This window comes from Lemur catta, chromosome 9 (assembly GCF_020740605.2).
Source record: "Lemur catta isolate mLemCat1 chromosome 9, mLemCat1.pri, whole genome shotgun sequence".
Lineage (NCBI taxonomy): Eukaryota > Metazoa > Chordata > Mammalia > Primates > Lemuridae > Lemur > Lemur catta.
Genome location: NC_059136.1, coordinates 85934089 through 85952421, shown reverse-complemented (window position 1 = coordinate 85952421; position 18333 = coordinate 85934089). Strand labels below are relative to the sequence as shown.

Below are 18333 nucleotides of genomic sequence, written 5' to 3'. Positions count from 1 at the left end.
GGTACCTGCTCTTGAAATCTCTAGCAGGGGTTGGGGGAAACAATTATAATACAAGATGGTTAAGAACTACCATAAAAGTGAATACAAAATGAGGAGCATGCAGTAGGTAGAAATTTAACCTAAGTCAGTCAGAAAGGTTTTTGGGGTGACCCTTGAATTGACTCATAAGGGATTAACAGCAATTGCCAAGGGGAAAGGGCAAGGAAAGGACAATCCACTGGTTCTCCTGTGGCAGCTCTTGGCCCCCAATCCACTCTTCACATAAAACCAAGAGTGAGAATGTCAGCTCCTGTTCAAAATCCTCCAATGGCTCCCTACCACACCTGGAATAAATTTCAAGCTTCAAGCTCCAATTTCCAATGTCCTCTGTGACTTGCCTACCTCTCTGTCCTCTGGTCTACCACCTCCCCTCTCCACTACGATGCTGCCGTGCCGGCCTCTTTGCTTTTCCTCAACCGCACCAGATGCACGGCCTTCCCACTTGCTGTTCCTCATCCTGGATCATTCGTCACTGTTCCCTTCTTATCTCTCAGGTCCTAGACCAGATGTCAGCTCCTCAGACAGGCATTCCCTGACCACAAATGGCACCTGAAAGCCTCCCTCTTCCGCAGCTCCCTATCTCAGTCCTCTGTGTAGTACTTAGCTGATGTTACCTTGTTTGTTACTAAAACAAAAGCTCCACAAGGGCAGGCACCTTGTTTTTGTCACCACTGTACCCTCAGTCCCTAAAATAGGACCTAATATTTAGTAAATTCTAAATAAATATTTGGTAAATAAATGACTGAATGCTCTTACTACAAATAAATTAATTAATAATAATCTGTAAAGAAATTGATGAATAAATTAATGACTAATAGAATTGATATAAATGAAGATAGATTTAAAAATCTGGAAGATAAAATTAATCAAACCTCCTATCAGAATCTAAGCTCTGTGGAGACAGGGACTTTGTTCACTGCTGTAGCCCCAGATTTAGAATAAATTTCAACATTTAGAACAGTGCCTAGCACATCGCAAGTGCCGGGTGTGGTGGCTCACGCCTGTAATCCTAGCACTCTGGGACACTGAGGTGGGAGGATTGCTTGAACCCAGGAGTTTGAGGTTGCTATGAGCTAGGCTAACACCTTGGCACTCTAGCCCAGGCAACAGAGTGAGACTCTGTCTCAGAAAAAAAAAAAAGTGATCTATAAAATTAGTTGAATTAATAGGCAAAAAAATTCTTAAAAAGTAGTAATAAATGGAATTAGCACAATAAGATGTTAAGAAAATAGTGTTGCACTGCAAAGAAATAGAGAAAATAATCAATAGGGAATCTAGAAGCAAATTCAAGAATATATAGTAATTTTATGTATAATAAATATAGGACTTAAAATCTGTGGGGGAAATATTGACTACTTAATTAAAAATGTTAGATTAAGTGGTTGCTATATGGAAAAACATAAAGCTTTATTATTCTCTTCCTACTCCAAAACAATTTGAGAAAGAAATGAAGAAATTAGTTCCATTTACGATAGCTACAAATAAAATAAAATACCTAAGAATAAAGTTAACCAAAGAAGTGAAAGATCTCTATAATGAAAACTAGAAAACACTGATGAAAGGTGAAGAGGACACACAAAAAAATGGAAAGATATTCCATGTTCATGGATTGGAAGAAACAATATTGTTAAAATGTCCATACTACCCAAAGCAATCTACAGATTCAACACAATCCCCATCAAAATACCAATGACATTCTTCACAGAAGTAGAAAAAAATAAACCTACAATTTATATGGAACCATCCTGAGCAAAAAGAACAATACTGGAGGAATCACATTACCTGACTTCAAATTATGCTACAAAACAGCATGGTAGTGCCATAAAAACAGACATATAAACCAATGGAACAGACAGAGAACCCAGAAATAAATCCACACATCCATAGTGAACTTATCTTCAACAAAGGTGCCAAAGGTGTGAAGAACATAACATGAGGAAAGGACAGTCTCTTCAATAAATGGGGCTAGGAAAACTGGATATCCGTATGCAGATGAATGAAATTAGACCCTTATCTCTTGCCACAGACAAAAATCAAATGAAAATGGATTAAAGACTTAAATCTAAGACCTGAAACTATGAAACTACTAAAAGAAAACATTGGAGAAAAGCTTTGGGACATTGGTCTGGGCAAGGACTTCTTGAGTGATACCCTTGAAGCTCAGGCAACCAAAGCAAAATTGGACAAATGCGAACACATCAAGCTAAAAAGCTTCTGCACAGCAAAGGCAACAATCAACAAGTCAAGAGACAACTCACGAAATGGGAGAAAATATATGCAAACTACTCCCTTGACAAGGGCTTAACAACTGGAACATATAAGGAACTCCAAAAACTCAATAGGAAAAAAAGTCAAATAATCCAATTAAAAGTCAATTTTTTTAAAAAAGACAAGGTCTTACTCGCTGGAGTGCAGTGGCACAATCATAGCTCATTGGGTTCAGTGAGCCTCAAACTCCTGGGCTCCAGTGATCCTCCTGCCTCAGCCACTCAAGCAGCTGGGACCACAAGTGTGTGTGTCACCACACCCAGCTAATTTTTTATTTTAGAAGCAGGGTCTCAATATGTTGCCCAGGCTGATCTCAAATTTTTGTCCTCAAGCAATCGTCCTGCCTCCATGCTGGGATTATAGGCATGAGCCACCACACCTGGCCAAAAGTTAAATTACGATGGTAAAATATATCATAAATAAAGGCAAAAGGCAAACCTCAAGCCAAGAGAGATGAGTTCAACAGATATGACAAAGAGCTAATCTTTCTCTACGATATCTAAAAAAAAATTATTTTAAAGTATCTTACAAATCAATCTGAAAAATGAACAATACAGCAGAAAAACAGGTAGAAAATAAACACACTATTTGCATGAGAAATATCCCAATAAACATAAGTAAAAATGCTAGCTTCATTAACAAAAGAAATACACATTAAAGCATGGGATCCCAGTTTTACATATCAGATTAATGATCTTCTTCTTCTCCCACAAAACTCTGGCATGAAATTTACGAGCCCTCAACATATACCTACAAATCAAGGAAAAACAAATTTTTTACTACTATTATAAAGAAAATTTACTTTATTTAAAGCCCTCACTAGGATTTAGTATGAAAAACTCGCCAAAACATTAATTATATCCTTAATGCTTACCATTTAAGAGAAAAATATCAATTAAAACCTTATACAATTTCATGTATCCTTAAAAAAAAACAGTTCATGAAATGTAAGAGGAACAAAAACTTCCAACAAAAATAAAATTCTATCAACATTGGTTGTCTTCAAGGAGGCTGATGGACACAGAGGTAAAGGGGGGCTCTTCAACGTGTATCTTTGTACCTTTTTAATTTTGCAGTGTGTAGAGTTATCATACAGTCACAAAATAAAATTGAAATTAAAAAGTAAAGTATGAATCTACGACAAAGAAATCTATAAAGAAAAGCATGACCTCAAAACCCAAGGGACCAAATCATATGGCATCTTGCTTGAAGTACCTTCCATCAAAAGAATGTGCTAAGGAAGCTTCCTGCAGCGTTTTTCGTTTTTCGTGGTAAACTATTTATTCTGGAGCAAACAGTCGCTTGGTATTAAAAGGCACCACTCACCTCTGCTGTGCCAACCCCCTCCCCAAGATATTTACCTTATTAAATTACAGGCCTTCACTTAATGCTACCATTCTAGGGTAAACCTGGTAGCCTGTAGCAATAGATATTTCTATCAGCTCAAGCACGTTAATGAACTACAGCTATCATTATGCAATAGTTTGTCATGGTCAATACCTATCAATCTGTTAGTGTCCAATAACAACTTGGATAAATAGCTTGTTAAAACACATTTTAAGCTGTTATCTCTAACGGTCCTCTTTAAGAGGGTGATTGATTGGCACTATCATCATCATTATTTTTTTTTTTTTTTACTAAAAGAGGCACTAATTAGAAAGGTAAAATCTCATTTAACCTGTCAAATATTAAGGACAGCAAAAGGCTGACTAACATCAGCTCTCCATTAATAAAATAGTATTAAGTCGAAAACTGGGTAATGAACGCAATCTGGATCACACTACGGCATACTCTATTTTAAGGTAATTACTTTAGACTCATTTATAGAAGCATGAATTTAGATATTAAAATGGTAGGTTCTATATTACTATTAATTTATTAAGCAAAAGAGGTAGAAATTTAATTTTAAATCTGTATTAACATATTAATTAGGGATGTGCAAAACATTCAAGTTATTCTATTCATTATAAAGTACTAATTTAAGTAAGGCCAGTCCACAAATATTAGCTTAAATGCAAGACTGAACTACAAGACATACCTTTTATAAAATAAATCCAAATGAAACGAAAACTTTTTTAGTGAATGGACTTCAATATATTGGAACCCATCAACAAATACATCGTGAGTGATTGTTTATTCATCTACCTCCTTAAGAATTCAGATTAAAATGAATATTATTAAGTTCTGTCACTAAACAATCTAGTTTATCAAAACTTAAAAATTTAAAATAACTCATTTTGGAAAAACACACTATAAATTATGAATTCAAATAATAAAAATTTGACTGCCATCTTAGAATCATGTTTAAAAAAAATAATTATATGTACTTTAAACACCAAGACTGCTGAACACATATCTTTCTTTAAAGATTACCATTTTAAAAACCACAGACTAGAACTTTATTTTTAATAAAACTAGTAAAACAGATTTCATCAAATCTTGTGCCACACTGTCAGTCATAAAAAACTCTGAGCTATCACCCACATTCCCACCTCACCTCACCAGTGAATGGAAATAACTGAGAAGCTTCTACTCGTGACTTTTCTAATTTAGCCATCCTGGGAACAGCTTGTAAAGCAAACGAGTATAGGTCAAAACATGGGCGAGGCTGAGCTAATCAGAAACTGACAGCCGTAGCACAAACAAGTTAAACTGTAAGGTTCCAAAGGATCCCCTGCCACACTAACAGCAGTCCTGCGTGCCCTGGTGAGAAGGCACTCACCTTGAATCAGTGTGAATCATTCTTCCACAAAAGATTTTACTTGGAGGTTAATGACAAAACGTGTAAAAGTTGTTCCCAATATTAGTTAATACATAACTTTTAAAGATAGACATGTTTTAAAAACCAGTGAAGATATTTTAAGTGCCATTGTTTTTAGTTTATTCAAGTTTTCCACTAAACGATTTATTGAGCAAAAGCAAGTGTATTTCCCTTACATGGTAAAAGTAATAATACATTAACTAACACTTGCTGTGCTCCTACTTCGTGCCAGAAAAATGTAGGCTTTATTAGTCCCATTTTGCAGATTAGTAAACTGACAGTTAAAGGGCTTAAACACAATAACACTAAATAACATTTTTGACAGTATTACCGAAACACTGTAACATGGCAAAAGATGAAGCTCAGCCAAAGTTCTGAAACCAGTTTTCTCTGACATAGCAAAATGAGCTTTTTCAAAGCACATTCATCTTACATATGCTAGATAAACATGCTTGTGTTTGAGTGTCTAAAATATTCACATATTGCATCGATCCACCAAACAGTATCCTTCCTATTCTTCTTCCCTCTTTAAAATTGTTTTAACATAAAATATCAGCATTCTTTTTGTTTAAAAACTTAAGTTTTTGGTGGTCATTAAAAAAGTAACGTCTCTGAAAACATCCACAACACAACTAATGCATTATTAATATTAACTTGACCTTCATTCAATAACTTAGCAAGCCAATCATTTAAAAACAAGCAAATAGCTGTCAGTGTAACAAAATTAATCCTTAACTTTTAAAACACAAGGGTTTTTTTTTTTATTTGAGTACATTGCTTTTAAGAGATTTCTTCAATCATACTCAGTAAGAAAAGAGGACCGCTTCAAGAAAGAGTCAATTACACTTCAAACATTATGCTTAAATGTGAAAGACTACATAGCAGGAGTTAAAATCTTGCTTGAAGATGAAAATTAACTTTATAGAACCTTTGTGTTGCCTAGTAAATAGTGATGGCCTTATAAATTTTAAGTTAATACCCTTCAGTTTCTTCATACAGAAAGCAAAAGTCTGCATGGTAGATTGAAGATACAATCATTTTAATAGACGTACAGAAAAAATAATTTCAAATAGTATAATCTTATATTCTTACTTTAGTGTTAGATCCTTGTCCAGACGGCAAATGGGTAGTTAGCATTCTATTAAGAATTTCTCAAGCCTGACGTTTAGAATTCAACTTCAAAAACAACATATATATATATGATCTCACATTTACATCAAGATATTATAGCTAAGGCAGATATTTTAACAGCAGCAAAACCTTAAGAAAGAACATGATAGAAGCATAGAAGCAAAAAAGGTAGTTTTTAGTTTTTAAGAAGTATATAATTGTTTAGAAATCCTCAATAATTATAATTTAAATATACACACGTTATTAAATTCTTTTTCTCCAAAAGAGAATCTTTAAAATATGTACACCAAAAGTCTAAACTGTTTAATTTTATAATGTTAAAAGTTAAACTTCTTTAACTATAAAAGCTTCAAGGGAACGATACTAAGGAATGATGCCATAAAAAGCCCTTACGGAGGAATAACGTCAGATAAGAATATAAAAATCACAAGTAGTAATTTTAAGCTTTTCAGTTTGACAGAAAAAAAATTCATAGTTCTTTTAATCACAGAAATGAAAACCGAGGCAAAAAGAGAGGAAAACTTGTCCAGCTATTTCGTTCCTATCAAATATGTAAACCAAGGATTATTGTCACAATCCTAAAAATAAATATAGCCTACCTTAGAGGTGATCCACTTGATAAGAACCAAGGCCAGACACCAGATCAATGCAATTCCCATTGGATCAACCAAAAGCCCGCTGCATAATCTCTCTGCTCTATCAGCAGGCAAGGAAGACTTCTTAGGAGTCTGATAAATAACCAGCTGTCCCGAGGCAAAACAGAGGGGACAGTAACTGCCTTCCAACAACGATCACCTGACTCCTCTGAGAATGCACTACCCAGCCAGCCTCCTTACCCGGCGCATGCTTAATGCCACAAGCCCAGGGTTGGGGTAGAACTGCCTGAGTAATGATAGAAGAGGAAAAAAAAAACCTCAGTGAGGGCTGACCTTAGTCTCACAAAATAGAGACAAAAGAAGACTCGGGCTAGCCTCAAACACTTCTACAATCTTAATGCTAAGAGAGATTGCCTTTGAAACAACTTTCAAAAAATGTTGGGCAATACTAAAAATTTACTCATTCTTTTCACAATGAGCAGTTTCACAGGCATAATATCCCGGCACTTAAAAATATTAATGTATTTTACTCTATCTTTTCCACTTTTAACACTGAATTTGTTCAACTTTTTATTTCCTTTGGAGCTAGGATTACTTTATGAATGTTAGAGGTTGTCATTATCATATTGTTTGTGCTACTTAACATTATAATTCACTCATTTTGGCTTTATTGACAAAGGCCAGTCTAATGCATTTTCAAATAATTAAAAGTACATTGTTTTCAAGCACTAATTGCAATCTGGCCGATATGATATTTTTGATACACATTTTGTTCTCCAGGGCTGTGAGTGAGCTCTCCTATAACAAGATGAGCCTCTATTCATCCTTTTCATGACCTCTCATAGAAGCTAGCAGGCTGCAGGTAATATTGCTGAGAAAAAGCCTTTTGTGAAACTTTCATTCAAGTATTCAGCCAATATTTATTAAGCTGCTATTATGTACCAGGCCCTATGCTCAATAGCAGGGATATAATCATTGAGTAAAAGCAGACAAGTCCCTGGCCCTGTGGCGCTTGCAGTTTAGAGTCTGCATTAATCCAATTATGCAAATAAACACAAAATTGCAGTAATAACAAGTGCAATGAATCAGAGATGGGAACTGCCAACAAAACTTGAGTCTGGTCTAGTTAAAAGGTGAGGGACTTCTTCCAGAGTCCCTGAAATGCCCCTGAGCCAAAACGTGATGGGGAAAGAACATGAAGAAGATAGATTTGTGCAGAGAGAAGGGCAGGTGCCCGGGCTGAAGGGTGAGACAAAACCAAGTAAGGCAAGTACAAGACAGAAAGACCAGGTTGGCTCAGAGTGTGGGAAGGTGGAGCCACTTGAGGCTGCAGCAGTGGGGAACAGAGGCCAGACCCTGCAGGGCCACCCCAGAGGCTCCCTGAAGATGTCCTCTCTTAATCCCACCCTGCCAAAGAACTTCAGCAAAAAGACCTCTTCAAGTGGGGTAGAGGCTGGATGGGCAGTTAGGCCACCATGGCAGAGGGCTAGGAGGGAGGTGGGCACAGCCTGGGCTGCCTGAAGAGACACACTCACTCAGTGGGTAAGCCAGCTGTCAAAGTCATCTGCATATCAATGTATACAAATGATGGTTCTAAATTATTTGAAAAGAGCCCAAAACATTCAATTACTAATATTATTTTCATTATCCAATCCTCACTACAAAGAGTTTATTTAAAAGTTAGCCGTAGAACTGTCAGAATTAAGCATAAATTAAATTTATAGGTCTATATCAAAATTTTCCTAAATTGAATTCATCCATAACACATGGCCATAAACTTCACTTCTTGCTTCAGAATTAACAAGGTATAGTGCTAATCCTTGCAAAAATCCAGATAACATTTTTTACTTTTGTCATGAGACTAGCTTTGACATGAGAATGTCCAGGTTTTTGATTAGTAAGGTTCCAGCAACCAAACTCAAGGATGCCCAGGAATGGGACAGAGCAGCAGAGTATATCTTAGCCCAATACTCAATCAAAATGCTGGCAGTCATTTGTAAGAGGCCATGTAGCCTAGACTGGAGGCTAACCTGGGCTTCAAGGTCATTCTCTGTCACTCCAGTCCAGGCTGCACACTCCAAGTCAGCCCACTGCCATGATGTTTAGCCCAGGGATGCTTCTCTTCTCGTTTTCACACTTCTCCTCCCAATCAACTGCTCAAAAAGAGTCACGTTTGCTATTTTTGGTACAGTACTTACAGAATCAGAATTGAGACACAGAATAAAAAAGAGACAGTAAGAAATGCAGCCCTAAAAGTTTTCTCATTTAAATGAATTTCTGTTGAGATTCTTTCTACCATTTCAAAACCCTTCTGGGCTTGGAGATGAGAGGCTAGGTTTTTTTCCCAGCTATACTCCCAGGAGCTGAGTGACCCTGGGCAAATCACCACCTCTCTGCACCTTGTTTTCCTCCCCTTTATGGGAGTTAAATGGTATCTGTAAAACAACAGCTAACCCATAGTTGGCTCGCAACAGATTTTAGCTGAATCAGAATTAACTACTACTGTATATAAGACCTATAAATGATAATACCCTAACCACGCTAGCTTCCCCTTAACTCTAGACCTAACTGCAATCAAAATGGTCCATGAGGAGAACTTGAGCTATGCTTGTCAAGTGGCTTAAGACACCTTCCCTGACCCCTAGCAGGAAAGGCTAACAGGATGGCTCTCGAATACAGTTCTCCCAGCATCCACTTCTTGAATTTGTCCTACACATCTGAGACTGTAATATAGAGATAATCAAGATACGATCCTCCAAGGTCAGAACATTTCCTATTTGAACAGAAACAGCTATTGAGTTTAGGCCTGAAGTCGTAGAGTCTTTGTTGCTAATGACACATTTACATCAGTCAAATCTTAGAAAAATCTTAGGCAATACAGTTTTTCCTAAAGCAGTATGCCCAGGCTTCTCAATGTCATGAATCTAATGGCTGTAAAACTTTTTCTTATTTTGAGATATGATATGTTTAGTACTAATTACCTTGGTAATTTTCCTTCTCTTAATAATAATAAAGTTTCAATAAGATGGAATAAAAACAAGAGCTGTTATCAAATTAGTACGAAAATTTTTATAACATTACGCTTATTTCTTAGAAAATTCTTCTAAAAATTAATCTTTCCAGAGTTGAATCATGTAATTTGTTATCTTATAAAGAAATAGTTGCCTCTTTTACACTAATAACAAATGTATTCTTTTACATTAACTGTTTTCGTAGTTGTTTCAAATCCTTAATGAAACATGGCAAAGTAACAACAAATCAGTTGACTATTCTAGAAAAATTAATGCACAGGATACGGCTAAACTTTCAAAAACAGAATTTGATACAATAAGAAGAAAGCATAAAACTTGTTTACCTTTCTGGGGTTTATAAGGCTAATCATATCTGAAAAGTTAAAAGCAGATCTCACTATTTTATGAGTATGATCAATAGAAAAAAGGTATGACTTTGATCATTGTCTCTTAGAGGAGTAATCCAAGAGCAAATTCTATCCCTGGGGCTCTGCCACCCACAGGACACCTGTCAATCTTGGCAATAGCTCTTAGCTATCCATATAGAGACTTAGCATGTCCCTCTCGTGACCAAATTAGGCTAACCTCATCTGCATTGACATCAGTGTCTATAATTTTGGAATCCCACGGACAGAAATAGCCTATCACAGAGTTCTTTATACAAACGTAGTGTCCGTAGAAAACTATAACCAAATTTTTGATAGAAAACTATGAACACTATAGTAAAAACCCTCCAATTGTACTTTTATCATTTTGAATTCCAGCCCATTTTAATAACAAATAATAAATCAGAGTGGAGGTTTTGTTTATTTCTTTTCCTAAAAACCAGGGCTTATTATCCTTCAAATGGTATGCATTTCAGGAGATATAAAACTGAAAAAAATTAACTAACAGAAAAATTATTTAAAGGCTGTAGTACCATGGGAATTTTACTAATCAGTTAAGACCTTTCTGTCATACTGATTTAGAGCTTTGAATTAAGTTTTTGCCATAAAGTATACCAATAATTGATGGAAATGACATACGATTTTCCCTAGTATAAAGGAAGTAATAAAAACATCTTGACATTTTTACAAAAATATTCAAGTCTTTTTTTTTTTAATTTTTTTTATTGAGCAATGAAAAAAGGAACATCATTTTATGATACTAAAAGAACTTAGAGATTTATTTATTGAACCATTATTCATAATATATTAAAAATTAGGGAAAAGTGGGAAATTATCAAAAAACATATTAGCAAATGTTGCCACAATTTCCAAAAAGAAAAACAAAAGTTGTGTAGATCCCACAACTGTGAAGTTTGAACACAGAAAAAGAGTACACAGTGTACAATGTGTGTACTGTGAGTGTAAGCTGCTAGGATGTTAGACCAGGAGAATGGCATAGACCTGGGACGCCTTGGTTTCAGTAAGGTTGCACAGAAAGTCTCTGGTGACATCCTTAAGAACAAAACAGAGCAATGTGAGCCCCATACCACCGTTAGGCTCACTCCTAGCTGACTGCACAACATACTCAGAGATAAGGTACTTGGATGGAAGTACTTTCCCAGTCAATTCTTCACACTAGTGGAAGAATTCTGGAGGTAATTAACAGAACTCGGCATGTCATCTTGTCTTATTCCACAGTTTATATACTGGAGTGCAGATCACGCAAATCTATGTCAAATCTGCATATAAAACATAACAGGTAAATCAGCATGCTAAATTATAAAATCAACTTAAAAGAAAGAATTAAGTCTGCATTTTGATATAAAATAAATCACATACATATAGAACAATAGAAACATGTGGTTAAGTATCCAAATCAAAGATGCTCCACTATCCTCAATACAGGCCACATTTACAACACTGAATTCAGTTCTGAATGTCACATGGAAACTGCATACATACATGACATTTTTAAATGCAGATAGGGATACTATATAAAGCATAGCTTTACAACTGAGATGCTTTAAGCAAAGAAATAAAAAGAGGGACAGAATAGGTGTTAAACTGCTATAAGATAAAATATGCTAAGGAGAAGTTTAGCTTTATTGTGTGAAATTACAGAAGACAAAAGTAGGACCAGTGGGCACAAGTTTGTGGAAAACAGAAATTGACTCAATGTCACACTCTAAGAACTTTCTACAATTTCTTACACCTTTCTAAAATCAGAAGGGTGTATATCAGAAGTAGATTGAAAGGATCTGCCTCAAACTAACCTCGGTCCAGGAGCTTGTGGGGTTGGCTAGAACAAATGACCTTCGAGTTCTGTCGACTCTAAATTTCTACAATACTCTGACAGCTCATAATTGCTTACAGGCCAACAATTTTAATTTTAAACTGCAAGCAAACTTGAAACAAATTCATGGTAAGTTTTCATCTAGTAATCTTAAAACAAAAGGCAATCACTCACAGCTCTGTGAAATGGAAGCCGGAAAAGAAATATTCTTTTTCTACACATAAAAGATAAATAAAATTAATACATCATAAATATATCTTCTTCAATTTAATAATGAAAGAAGTCTTTCTATGAAAGCTACTGTTATTAAATGCTCGTCAGTGGGTCAGTGTATCCACCACCCCACCCCACATGAGACCCAGCCACCTTCACTTCCTCAAATCCACCAAAGCAACTAAGTGGTTACTGGTGTTTATCCTTTTTAAATGAGACCTATTTGTAAGAAAAAAAAATACTTCACCTGTAAAAATCATATCATAAACAGAATACTACTTGTGAGTAAATGTATATAAAAATATTTACAACATAGGTACTAAAGAAGAAAAACACTAATCTCTGCAGACACAGGACAAATTTTAAAAGAAAACATCTGAATAAGGATGGCAATGGTCAATAATTTCTTCCCTCTCCAAATCAATCAGAGTAGAAGTACAAAAATTTTCTGAGGTATACTTGAGGCACTTTGAATTTAATAGTGCTATTTCATCTCCACAGGTAATATTGCAAAATAGAGACAGAGAGAGAGAGAGAGTCAGAAAAGAGAGAGACTGATTGATTTTTGTGTCTCCACTGTGTTAGGCACTAGGGATATGATGTAAATGAAAGGGACATAGTCCTTGCCCTCGCATAGCTTAGGTTTTTATGGAGGCTATGATCAATCACAATAACAAGAAATTACAAGCAAATGTAAGATGCTCTGTGTACCAAGTTGGACATCTAACCCAGGATTTGATAGCATCAAAAAAGACTATCAGGAAAAAATGACATGTAATCTTAAATGATGAATAAGAGTTTGTCAGGCACAAGTGGTAGGGAAAAGAGCTCCAGGCAGAAAAAGCAATATGTGCAAATTATCAGAGGTGAGCTAAATCTTGACCAATGAAAAATATAAACAAAGTTCAATAAACTATAAGGTAACTGGTACTGGTCTAGCTCTCCCATCATAAACAACTAGCAAGCTAAGCTTTCAATAGGAAACATACGCAACATTGTTTTGTTAGATGTTAGACAAGTAGTACAGGACTATGATCCCTAAGAGAAGGAAGAAAAAAACCAAGGTGAGACATATGATTGCCCAGATTCCTTCTTATAGGCAGCCACCAAACCAGGAAATGGAGCAGAGTAATTCTGCAGAGCACAGCAGTCTCACAAAGCAAAGGAGATGGATAGAGACTGAAGTTCAGGGAGGCTGAGGTACCTGGAATCTGCAGGGCTAAGTACCAAAGAAAGAACTGAAGACAATAAGCTCCAGTCCCCTTGAGTCTTTGGCTGAATACTAAGTTGGACATGTATAGGATGAGACTCCATGAGGCCAGTAAAATAATAACTACCAGGGAAAAAACAACTGCAGGGATCTGGGAGACATTCAAGTCCCAACCAACCACAGCAAAGAGACCTCACAGAACACCTAGGACATTCCACAGAGATTCCAGAAATGCCACACCTTAGGAGGAGGGCAAACTGGTCCATCAATATAGAAAGTTCTAGGTTGGGCTCAGTAGTTCATGCCTGTAATCCTAGCACTCTGGGAGGCCGAGGCTGGAGGACAACTTGAGCTAAGGAGTTTGAGGTTGCTGTGAGCTACAGTGACACTCTACCCAGGGTGACAGAGCCAGACTCTGTCTCAAAAAAAAAGTTCTATTGGACAGCATTGTTGTACACTGTTGTAGACCCACACTAACCAATAAGTCTAAAAGAATCAGGTGGATCTACAAGTAATTAAATTGCCTGCCAGATCAAAACTCAATACTTTTTAAGGATGACAAATCAAAAATTACAAATTAGGAGGATAAACAAAAATGTGACCTCAAATGGAGGGGGACTAAGTTAATAAAAAGAAACCCAGAAATTATCAAGATAATGGAATTATTAGACAAGGACTTTAGAAATGTCATTGTAAATATGTCCAAAGAGTTAAAGGAAAACATGTACATAATGAAAAAAACTTGAAACTTAAAAAAATGGATCATCTATAGCTGAAAATACAATATCTACAGTAAAAAATTCACAGTTGGGCTTAACAGCAGAAAAAACACTATAGATCAATAGAAATTACCTAAAGTGATACACAAAGACAGAAGAAAAGCAAAAAACCCTCAACCTGCAGAACAATATCAAGTGGTCTCATATAAAGTAACTGAACTCCCAAAAGGTAGGTAAAAGTTGGCTAACATACTTGAAACAATAAAGATCAAAAATTTTTCAAATTTGATGAGGACTATCAATCCATATGTTAAAGCAGCTCAATGAACTCTGAACACAAAAATACAAATACTACACCGAGATACATAATAATCACACTGCTGAAAACCAATTGATACCAAAACCAGACAATGACAAGAAAAGGAAACCACAGACCAATATCCCTTATAAGCACAAACACAAATACCTTTAAGAAAATATTAGTAAATCAAATCCAATAACACACGAAAAGGAAATACATTATGATGTGGAGATTATCCTAGAAATCCAAAATTGATTTAACATTAAAATAACAATAAATGTAATTCAATATTAATAGACTAAAAAAGAAAAATCATACAATCAGTTTCATTGATAACAAAAACACATTTGACAAAATTCAATACCCATTTACGATAAACAATCTTAATAAACTAAGAATAGAAGAAAACTTCTTCACCTTATAAAGGAGACCTATGAAAAACCTGCAGCCATCATTATATTTAACAATAAGACTAAATGCATTTACCCTAAGATCACAAACAAAGCACAGAAATCTGTTCTACCACTTCATTATGGTATTAAAAAATCAGTCAATAAATTAAGGCAAGAAAAAGAAACACAAGGCATATAAATTGAAAAGAAAGAAAAAAACTGTTACTGTTTATGTAGAAAATCCTAAAGACTCTACAAAAGAGCTCCTAAAACTAATAAAATTTAGCAAGGTCAATGGACACAAGGTCAATGTAAAACAAATCAACTGTATTTCTATATACTAGTAAAAAGCGATTGGAAAATGAAATTTAAAAATATCATTTGCAATAATACCCATGAACATAAAATACTTAACAATAAATTTAATAAGATATGTGCATGATGAAAACTATAAAACATTTTTGAGAGACATTAAAGACCTAAATAAATGGAGAAGTGTATTATGTTGTTATAAAGTTGAATTGTGTCCCACTAAAAGATATGTCAAAGTCCTAACCCCCAGGTACCTATGAAGGCAATCTCATTCAGAAATAGGGTCTTTGCAGATGTAATCAAGTTAAATGTGGGCATACTGGGTTAGGGTGGGCTTTTAATCCAACATGACTTTTGTCCTCAAAAGAAGCAGAAGGTTGGGCACAGACACCCAGGAGAAGAGGCCATGTGAAGACAGAGGCAGAGACTGGAGTGATGCATTTACAAGCCAAAGAATGCCAAGGATTGCTGGCAACCACCAGAAAGAAGCTAGAAGAGGCAAGTGCCTGATGGGAGCATGGCCTTGCTAACACCTTGATTTCAGACTTTTAATCTCCAGAACTTGAGAGTAAATTTCGGTTGTTTTAAGCTACCCAGTTTTGATGTGATACTGTGTTTTGGCAGCCCTAGGAAACTAATATACATGTTTATGAATTGAAAGATCAATATCGTTAAGATCTCAATTTTCCTCAAATTAATCCATAAATTCAGTGCAATCCCAACTGAAATCCTAGGAGCCTTTTTTGTAGAAATTGACAAGCTAATTCCAAAATTTACATGGAAACACAAAACACCTAGAATAGCCAAAAAAATTTTTTTTGCAGGAATAAAAGATTGAAGGACTTCTAGTATCTGATTTCAAAACTTATTATAATGCTACAGTAATCCAAGATACCATGATATTTACACAAAAACAAACATATAAATTAATAGAACTGAATAGAGAGTTCACAAATAAACCCACATGTGGTCAACTAATGCTTAACAAAGGTACCAAAGTAACTCAAAGGAAAGTATAGTCTTTAATAAATGACACAGGAAAAACTATATAAACATATCTAAAAAATGAACTTCAATACTCAATTTCATACCACACAAAAAATTAACTCAAAATGGATCCTATACCTAAACATAAAGACTAAAATAATAAAATTTCTAAGAAAAAGTATAAGAATATATCTATGATCTTGGGTTAAGATTTCTAGACACAAAAATATTAATCATAAAAGAAAAACATGTCAATTAGACTTCATTATAACTGAAAACTTCTGTTCTTCAAAATACAGTGGTATATAAAAAGGCACAGACTCACAGAAAATATCTGTACTATGTAAGTCTGACAAAGAACTTATATCCAGAATATATATATATTTTCAAAAACTCATAACTTAACAAAAAGACAAATAACCCAATAAAAAAATTAAATATTTAAACAGACAAGTCACAATAAACGATATATAAATGGTCAATATGCATATGAAAAGATGCCAGGACAAGTTTAATCATCAGATAAATACAAACTAAAATAGCACTAAGATGCCACTACACACCCACAAGAATGGCTAAAACTAAAGACCAATATCTAGTGTTGACAAGGATACAGAACAATTTGAACTCTCATGCTAATGAAAATGTATATCCAAAGAATGACTTGAACACAAATGTTCCTAACAGCTTTATTCGTAATAGTCAAAGCTGGTAACAATATAAGCATCCATCAACTGATGAATAGATAAGCAAATTGTGGTATAGCCATACAATGGAATAACACTCAATAATAAAATGGAACAAACTACTGATACATGGAATGACATGGACAAATCTCATGCGAAGTGAAAGAAGCCAGGAAAAAATGGTGCACTCTGTGTGATTCCATTTATATGAAATTCTAGAAGAGGCAAAACTAATCAATAGTGATAGAAACCAGATAGATGGTTGCTTAGGACAGACGCTGGTGGGCACCTATAAGTCAAGGGAACTTTTTGGGGTGACTAAAGGGTACAGTCTCTTGATTGGGGTACTAGTTGCAAGGGTGTACACATTTGTTAAAATTCATCAAACTGTGTGTGAATTATACCTCAGCAAGGTTTCAAAAAGAAGGGCAAAATCTATCCTTCTATACCCCCAAAGGAAGTTTAATACAGTTAGACTTTAAAGTTAGTTACATTGGGAGTCATGAGGGGGTTGAGACTAGAGAAATACTAATAATAAAAGACTGTCAACCATACTGAGGAGTCTGAATTGTACGCAAAGATAAAAGGAAGCCCCCGAGAGGTTTTACCTGGGAAAATAATACACAAATTGCATTTTGGAAAAAATACTCTGGGTCCCATCATGTGGAATGGATTGACACGATGTAAGACTTCTGTCTTCAGGGAGACCTGTGAGAAGGCTGCTGCCTTCATCCAGAAGAGGTGATGGTCAAGGGTTGGGGACAGGAGAATAGAGAAAAGTGATGGGATTGAAGAAGCTGATTTGCTTTCATGTTTCAGGAGAGGTTAAGTGCCTGGGATGACCAAGTGGAAATGTCCATTCAGTAGCTGTGCACGTGGGTCTCAAGGCTTTGAAAGACAGCTGGGCTGGAGAGAGGGATTTGAGAATAGTTCCCTACTAATCAAGACCGTATGGTAAGTAGGATTACCTAAGGAGAGAGGAGAAGATGACTAAAACCAAAGCTTTAGGCTCACAAACAGAAGAGGACTGGCATGGCAAATGGCCAAAACCCACAAATGGAAACTATCCGAACTAAACAGCAGCCCCTTATGCTAGCTGTTTTCTCTCTCACACATACACATGCAAGTAACATTCCCCTCCCTCTCACACCTCAGTAAGGTTAAAGCCAGAAAGAAGCCACTTTTAACGCAATATAGAAAGCAAGTGACAAGAAAGCCACTGCTCAACAAACATTAAACTGAATCCTCTTTTAGGGCTTAAAGTTTCTTACAGAGCTAGGCTAGAGAAAGAACAACATTCGGTTCAAACCCTCTTCACTCCCCAGTCTGCTCCTTTAGTACCTTCATTAGATGAAAGCAAGCTATTGGAGCTAATATTAAAAATTCTTTCATCTAGTTATAAAATGGACACTGATTTACCAAAGTCGAGAATACATGGTAGCACAGCCTGGTTCAGTGGCCCATGCCTACAGTCCCAGCTAGGAGGG

At 35.6% G+C, this 18333-nt stretch overlaps 1 protein-coding gene across 4 annotated transcripts in view; it reads right to left on the bottom strand.

Annotated features, from left to right (window-relative positions):
- PDE7A (phosphodiesterase 7A) overlaps positions 1–18333 on the bottom strand; it is a 115287-nt gene that overhangs the window by 56650 nt on the left and 40304 nt on the right. The window contains exon 1 of one of the 4 annotated variants that reach the window (XM_045560585.1): positions 6799–6974. The exons of the other annotated variants lie outside the window; for them this stretch is intronic. Within the exon in view, the coding sequence (XP_045416541.1) occupies positions 6799–6858 (60 nt within the window). The 5' untranslated portion in view covers positions 6859–6974. Of the gene's footprint in view, positions 1–6798; positions 6975–18333 lie in introns of those variants that run through there. 4 annotated transcript variants of the gene reach the window in all.